Genomic DNA, 8,628 nt, shown 5'->3' on the forward strand with positions numbered 1-8,628 from the left:
CATTGATTGCAAATTGGTATTTTACAACCATCACAATTAATGGCTGTCTTCTTATCCTTCTTGGCGGGACAAATACCACATCTCTTTCGCTTGCTTTTAATTATAGGTTCTGTGACTTCTTTCTCAACTGGAATTGTGATTTGTAGAATATCAGCTATTAAATTGTGAATTTTCTTGGTACTTTAGGGTTGACCATTCTGGAACGCACGTGCTCGTCAATTAGCTGCATTCCAAGTTGTTTTATAAAGTCATATCGCGAAATTTCTTCACCATCTTTAGAAAATTGGTATATTAGCTGAGAATTGATACCAGCAATATTTAAGATGGATGAAAAATCGCTACTGGCCACCGATTTGTTCTTCTAGACGTGGAATATTTCGCACACTTTGCAAATAGGGCGGCTACTCCTGATGTTGTCTCATTATAAAAGTGAATTATTTCTGGCTTCAGCGTATCTTGGTTTATTGAAGAACTAGGGTGCATGCTGGAAAGTAAACTGACACCTTTGCCTTTTTTCGGGACGTGAGAGACTATGGTATTAGATGCAGAAAATCCAAAAATTGAAAAATCAACTTGTCTATTCCTATGAGGTAAAAATTCAAGAGGTATGCCTCTTTTATTTCTCTTCAAAGTTCCCACATATGTTTTTTTTTCTTTGAGAACCTCAAGTTCAACTGAGCTATACCGGTTGTCGCCAGTTATATTTCTTTTAGTCCCTTCAACATACTGTGCTAGTCGTAAAACAACTCTTGTAGGATTTGATAGCTTCGATTTGGGTTCAGCTGTTTCTATTTCAGTACCGCAATATATTTCTGCATTGACCATATAATGAGTCGTTGCGTCTGTCAAAATTTGAACTTTAATGCCATATTTGGCAGGCTTGCTGGGAATAAACATTCTGAACGAACATCTCCCACGAAACGGTATTAGCATTATACTATAACTTAGAACTTTCGACAAAATTATCAAAAAATTTTGAAATTGCAGCTAGTTTATTTGTAATAGTCCTTTCTTTTCGAGTTGTGACGTCATCAAACCTTATACAACTTAATAGAAATGAAAATCGAGCAAGACTCATGGTGGCGCGAAAAATAGACCTTCCTGTGCCATCCGTAGCCCACATTGACCTAATGTCCTCGTGACCAGATATGAAAATTCCTTGTAAGTATAAAAGGCCCAAAAAGGCTCTCATTTCGAACAATGTGGTATCGCTGGTGAATACAGGCCTACACTTCTTTTTTGAATGTAGGCGTCTTTTAAACTTCCGGTATTTTTCTCGACACGTACCTATTTACACGTAACACGTAATATTGAATTGCGGCAACAGTATGGCAAGTTGCCTCGTCCTGCTGAAAAATTGGTTTCGAAATGCGAAGATATTATACTCAGAGCTGTCAACCAAATGGAGTTTTCATGTCTTTATCTTTTTTGGGTATTTTTTTATGTTCTCCTTCAGAGTGCTTGCATCAGCTTCAATAAAAATAGGGATGTTTTTTTCTAGTATATTGCCTCACCTGAGTTTTCATGACCTGGTAATTCTTTCCGCTAGTACTGTTGAACCCCCATCTTGTGTAAATAGCAATCTCGCAAAGTGTATCTAATAATTCTGATGTTTGAGTAAAAAGGTCATTGGCTAGTTTTAACATGCTGGACATCGTAATAATAAATCCCAAGGCAAAAGTTTTTTGACCATGCGAAATTAAAGGCATAGCATCAATTTTGAGAATCAATAAATTATTAGTAACTTTATCATAAGTGTCTCGAGTATATGATAACGATTCCTTTCGCATTGGCGATTTATAATTATTGCCAAATGGATTTCGAGCATTTAACATGTCGAAAATTTTGTCAATATTGTACATAAACTCAATAGTTGCATCACAGTCCTGAAAATTTTGATAACCTTCTTTTTGCAAAAACTTTAGAGCACTTGCAACAGAACTACTTAATGTTTGGGCCGCTAATCTTACATTCATTATTTTGTTTTCGTAATTTACATGAGTAGAACTTAGGGAATTTGCCAAGGTTAATCTTTGCTCATTTTGAATGGCATTTAAATTTTTTATTAAGTCGAACTTAATACTTCCTTTTGGAGCTGTTAAGCTCTTTTCAGCCAAACGATTTCTTGCTAATTTTACCATATATGAGCAAGATCCAAGTTTAGCAAGGCTGGGTGTATAAAAAGGCTTAAAAGATGGTGGGATAATATTTCCTGTAATTGTGAAATTACATCCCAAAGTTTGATATGTTTTCATATTAGCAGCCGTTCCATCGCCAGTGATTGAATGGATACTTATTCCTATTTCAAATAAATTCCGAAGGCAACAATTAATCAACTGGGCTTGAGTGTTCGCATCAATTACAAAATAAGCAATATGGTACTATCATCTATTAGTATAAGAAACAATTTGAAAAAATAAAGCTTCAGAAGCAGGAGTGTCTTGATTTACATCTACAGTCTACAGCTCCACCATAATGAACATAATCCACAAACTTTCCATGTTGTTGATCCCATATTATTCGTTTACGAATAGACATTGCATCAAAAATTAAAGCACAGTGTGTTAAACATGGTTGTTTAAGAATGTCAACCTTTAAAAACTCCAACACCTCAGAAAGAAAAGCAGGGCAGCAGTTTTTTGTTGACAACCACCTTCTAATTGTTCTGGGATTTGGTAGCAGGAAGTGCTTTTTAACAAAGTTGTATGCTTTAGGAGCTTAAAAATACAGAGTGTGAGTGAACTGCTTCATAAGATCTGAGTATTGTCTTTTACTTGGAGGAACATCTTTATAACTTAATTGATGAACTAACATCTCCAATGGTAACCCTAAAACAAATGAAATACATTTTAAAATGTTCACTGCAAAGTCTACTTGTTCGAGCTGGCTTCCAATTATCACTTATCGCCTTATTGCCTTAATCCAAAGTTCAAGGATTTCTGGTGGTTTGAGGGAAATCAAAGAACACAAAAACCCGATCGTGATTCGGATTTAAAGAAAAAAAAAAAATTGCATTAAAACTTACGTATGAAACTGAATATTGGGGTCCTTACAATATATTATACTTATCTTACTAAGTTCTAAATCTTACTAAGTTATTGCACCCATACGCCACACAATTCTTAATATGGCCATCTGTTAATTTTAGGCAAAGTCTTAGGCTTTGCAACGAAGCTCTTTCTGAGTTGCGTTACTGACGCTTAAGTTTCTTGTATTGTTGCTTTTAGAAGATCTCGGGCGCCACCTCTAGTTAATAAGTGGTTAGAGGCCCACCAGTGCCGGTTCGGGTAGCTTTTAAACAGTGGAGAAGTATGGCAGTGTTGCAGTTCTTTTAGCTCAGAGGTGGGGAAAAATAAATTAAACAATAGTCTGTAGTTATAAAATAAAGAGCAGGTCGTGTTTTCCCAAAACTATTTACAAGTCAAAAGTTTATTTTAGATTCAAAGAAAAATGTCTTTCTTCTTAATCAGGGCGGAAGGCAAGGCGATGTGTAGGTGGCTAGTTGAGACACCTAGCGCTTAAATTGGCTCCGATGCGGAGAGTCTCGTCACCGGGTTGGAGCAAATCTACACAGAAAAGAATATTAATAAAAACTAGAGACTGTTAGGGGAAGGACGGCACTCCCAAGTTAATAATAAAAAAAATAATTTATTCTTAAATAAAAAAAAAAATAATTAATGTTAGCACTTGCTAATAAATTCAAAAAGAAAAAGGAAGACAAAATTTACTTGAGAGTGATAGTGTAAAGAATTGAAAATATTCTATTCAATGTTTTAGTCAAAATATTAAACGTATACGGGTGTGTCAATAAGAAAATGTTGTAATTCCTATTTAATTGAATTAAAAATGTTTCGGAGTTAACAAGAAATTGTTCTAATAATTATTCTATTTATTTTTAAAAGTATGTCGGTGAGAATAAGAAAATACTAAAAAAAAATATTTATTTAACATTAAAAGTACGGCGGGGCTAAGGTCTAAATAAGGCAACGGAAAGAAATAAAAAAAAATTAAATTACGAAGGAAAGGAAATGCGGAAAACTATAAGAGTTCAGCGAGAATATCTATAGTGAAGGGATCGGTGTATAAGAAACCTGCCGGGATTTATCGCACTCACAAATTTCCTACGTTCCTAATCTTCACTAGAGATATGCCGCTTATTTATTAATAGAACTGATAGAATGATTTACTGCGGGTGGTTTTCGGAAAGAAAAAAAAACTAAAGACAGTTTATCTGAGTAGTCAATGAGGAACCTGGAATTCGAAGCAACTTGCCGGGATTTTTCGCACTCACAACTTACTTATTTTACCTAGTCCTCATTAACAACCCAAATATGTTTTAAGTGATTAAAAAAAATCTATGACCTGACTTAATGATTTTTAACTAAATTACCAATAAAGAATTTAGAGTTTGAAGCAAACTGCCGGGATTTTTTTTCACTCACAGTTTACTTGCTTTTCCAAGTCCCTATTGATAACTCAAGCGTATTGGATTTTACAGATTTGCTATTGATATTTAAAATATTTTTTTTTACTTTTGGAATTTTATTCTTAACTATTTAGACCTTGCCACGGTACAGGATTCCTTTCTGAAAAAAATAAAAAAAAATATTAAAAACCAAATAAACAATGAATTCTCGATACTCAATACTATACCAAACTAATCCTGAAGGTTACCTTGCGGGCGGTTTCGGAGCGACGGTGAATTCGATAAAAACGGAGGACGGCAGGCTTTCCCACTGCTAGGCGGCGGCTGGTTCTCGGTGCTGGCTTCTGCGTGGCGGACTGCGGCGACTGTGACTGCTGGTGCTGGTGCTGGAGCTGGTGCTAGTACTGTCGGTGGTGGTGGTGTGGGAACTCCCTTTCTCTGGCTAGCGCGTCGCTTCTTATTTTCCCCAGTCCTTCCCTCCAGTTGAAAACCGTCGTGGTGGCGGCGTGCGCCGAGCCGGGTGCGCGTCTCGATACGCCAATCTAGTACTAGCGGTACCAAGCGGGCTGCATCGAGCGCATGGAATGCGTTCAATTATTATCAATGTATGGAAGAGTAGAAAGATAAATTAACTAAATAAAATTCGTAATCGGCGGAAAAATTGAAAAAGTTAATTAAATATATAAAAAAATAGTAACTTCGTTACAGCTTTAAGCGCAAAAGGATCTGCTTTATCAATTTCATATAAAGCATCTAAATAGCATTTGTTTTTTTGTCCTCTGCAATTTTAAAAATATATTTAAAAAAATCTTTTAGATTTTAATAAATGAGGCACATTACATTAGAATAGTGAAACAGCTGAAAACATAAAAAAAAAACGCAATGGAAGTTCAGATTAGTAGTAGGAGTAAGTAGTAGATATGATAGATAAGTAAGTAAGATAAGTAGTAGGAGTAAATTATAAAAAAGTGAAGATCCGATAAGCATATCAATACTTGACGCTATATTAAAATCGTGGTCAGTGATGAAAAAATCGGGTATTTTTAGATTTGATATATTAAAAGACATCTGTGATGTAAAATCGCTTATTTTATCAATAATTAAGCAAGAAATACTTGAATTGTATGAAGGGCGAATCGTTGTATCAAATTGTTGGTGAATTGTCTTAATTTGATTTATTCCGGAAACTGGAAACTTATCTTTCGCGTACATAACTTCAATGTTGTTACCATATCCTGGGTGATAACATTCGATTGCGAGCCACTATCGAGTGAGAAATGGCACGAAACTGGAACACGATTTATGCCAAAAACATAAACTAGCGCTGTCGATAATAAATCGAAGGGTTTGGAAATTTTTTGAGAATGTGGCAATATTATCCTCAGTAAAAATACTTATATGATCATTCATATTACTGTGACTTAAATTTCGGGCATACGTAAATAAGATGTTTATTGCTGCACAAAGGACAAATGGGACCAGATTGTTCTAAAGATTGAATACTTTTTTGCCGAAATAACGAATTTCTGTTTAATTTTGCGTCAAAACTTGGAAAAATCGTCGATTTTAGGCTTATATATAATATCCTTACTAAAATTTTCCTACTGACATTTTGTAGGAAAATTCAGTTTAGAGTTTAAAATATATATTAAAATCGTGCTAGAACTTCATAGATTCGCCAAAGTTTTCCAAAGCTCGAAGATTTTTTAAAACGGTATCTAAAAATTTACCTAATGACGGTAAATCAAAGATTTCTTTGAGATATGCTTTAGCATTTTGATTATCGTACCTTTCCGATAATCAATTAATGCTGTTTCGTAATTAGCCTCCGAAAGGGATAGAGATGGAAGTCATTCGCGCAGCTTTACCTTTCAAACAGGATTGAAGATGATAAAATTTCTCAATATTTTGCAACGTACCATTGTTATGTACTAAGGCTATAAACATGTCCCTAAATCGCTGCTAGGTCTGAATATTGTACTGAAAACTATGGTATTTTTTATGGCTTTTAGCTTTATACTCGGCTGTCACTGTTGTACCGCAACCGGTAGTGGTCAATTTGGAAAAATTTCTGCTCACAATAATGTAAGTAAATTAATTATTTAAGATTTTATTGTACAATTTTTTTGATAAATATACTAAATTATGAGATATAAATATTTTTGTGGTTTATTGGGCATGAAGCTGCGAGTTTTGCAGATGTGTTCCATAGATTTAACATAACAAAGTCATCCCTAGAAAGGATTATACAAAGAGTGTCCGTGTTCCTGAGCAATTTGGCCCCTCAAGTCATAGTTTGGCCTAATGAAGCTGAAAAACTAGAAATTGCTGAACATTTCCAAGCCAATGGGTTTCCCAATATTATTGATGCTATTGATGGATTTTACCTGAAAATTGATAAGCCGGAGAATGATCCGGATTCATACATTAACAGAAAGGGTTATTATTCTGTTCAAGTAAGTTTAGCTTAGATAACTATAATTATTATAAGTATTTAGTAGGTACTCATTTGAATCATCTTACAGATGCAAGTTATTTGTGATCATACACTTAAAATTAGGGATGTATTTATTGGATATCCTGGTTCAGTCCACGATAGTAGGGTATACCGAAACTCTTCTCTGAGCCAAACACTTCAGAAAAATGTAAGACAATATATTCTCCTTGGGGATAGTGGTTACCCACTTTGTGCTAATCTTTTGACACCTTTCAAGGACCGAGGACAATTGACAGGCACAAACTCGTTATAATGTGAGATTAACAAGAAATCGCTATGTAATTGAGTACTGTTTTGGTGTACTAAAACAGAAATTTAGACAAATGTACCATATATAGTTGCGGAAAATGGAGTACATTTCATAAGGGCAGTTTGTGTTCTGCACGATATTGCTTTGGCAAATGAGTTTCTGAAAGAAAATGAAGTGCTACCTGTAAATATGCCCCATGTTATAGATGATCCTGATGATGAAATTGATTTGGATGGTGACCGAGATGCACAAAGAGCTAGAAATTTTGTTGTAAGTAATTTACATTAAAAGTATTGTTTATAATATTTTTCAAAATATATATTTTTTAAATTATTTTGTCAAAGTCTATCACAAACATTTTCAAACAAAATAGGTATTTTATCTAAATTTAAAAACCCGAAAAAAAAACTAACACAAACTTCAATATCAAGTGAAACAAATGCAAATTTTTATTTAAAAAATAAACAAGAACTCATTTCTTAATGAAATATGATAAATATCTAAACTAAACAGGAACTCATTATATCAAATTTACCAACATACCTGCCAAAAATAAATAAATAAGAACTCATTAATATTAAATTTAACAACATGAAATAGCTAAACTATAACAAAAATAAACAAATAAAAACTCATTAATATCAAATTAAAGAACTTAAATAATCAAAGAAAAAAAATCTAAACTAAACAGGATTAAGTATATCAAATTTAGCAACTTAACTAAATACCAAAAATAAACAAATAGAGATTCATTAATATCAAATTAAAAAGCAACAAAATAAATAACAGCAAATAACTACCAAAAATTAACAAATAAAAACTCATTATGAAATTTAACAACTTATGTAATAAAACAAAACAAATAAATCAATACTCCCTATAGAATTTCGTATATACGACAATTGCACTTTTTTGTTAAAACGAAGCAAAATTAATTGGTCTTGATGAACCTGTTGATGAAACCGATTTCTGTTTTCTTGGTAAGAATGCCGGTCCTTCTTTCTTATCACTTTTTTTTTGTGTCTGAGCAGTTTTTTGGCTTTGGCCTTGCTCAACATTTTCTTGCTTTTGACCCTGCTTAACATTTTGAACTCCCATTGGAATGTGAATTTCATTTCCCAGTAAAATTTTTGGCCTTATATTCTTTTTGTTACCACAAGCTTCTTCCATTTCCGACACAAACTCAAAAACTTTCTACCACGTCCTGTTGAATTTTTATTGTCAACATATTTTTTGAAATTGCGGTTAAGTACTTTCCACCTGTTTTCAGCATTTTTGGATGTTACTGTTTTCTGCAATATTTCTGAAATCTCATTCGCTATTTTCTCCCAGATAGTTTTAAAATTCTTCATCCCCATTGTTCCCACTTTGCTTTTATATTTTTTGTGCAAGTCGATTAAGAGCCTTGTATTGTTGTTGGTCCAGCAGAAGTAGTTGTAGAAGGTGGAACATTTT

General features: G+C 33.7%; 1 protein-coding gene, 1 long non-coding RNA gene and 1 pseudogene across 2 annotated transcripts; 1 reads left to right on the forward strand and 2 right to left on the reverse strand.

Annotated features, from left to right (window-relative positions):
• Positions 1 to 318: 318 nt before the first annotated feature.
• On the reverse strand, positions 319 to 897 carry LOC115887027. Its single transcript, XM_030906350.1, has one exon. It carries the CDS (start codon positions 895 to 897, stop codon positions 319 to 321), a length of 579 nt encoding a protein of 192 aa, XP_030762210.1.
• A 2,473-nt stretch (positions 898 to 3,370) lies between these two features.
• LOC115887072 lies at positions 3,371 to 5,909 on the reverse strand. The gene is made up of 2 exons (XR_004050996.1): positions 4,675 to 5,909; positions 3,371 to 3,566 (listed from the first exon to the last, which is right to left on the reverse strand). It is a non-coding gene; the product is annotated as an uncharacterized LOC115887072 (long non-coding RNA).
• A 685-nt stretch (positions 5,910 to 6,594) lies between these two features.
• LOC115887028 lies at positions 6,595 to 7,631 on the forward strand (annotated as a pseudogene).
• Positions 7,632 to 8,628: the final 997 nt, after the last annotated feature.

The sequence above is a fragment of the Sitophilus oryzae genome, unplaced genomic scaffold, assembly GCF_002938485.1.
Source record: "Sitophilus oryzae breed Bouriz unplaced genomic scaffold, Soryzae_2.0 scaffold_551_pilon_pilon, whole genome shotgun sequence".
NCBI lineage: Eukaryota > Metazoa > Arthropoda > Insecta > Coleoptera > Curculionidae > Sitophilus > Sitophilus oryzae.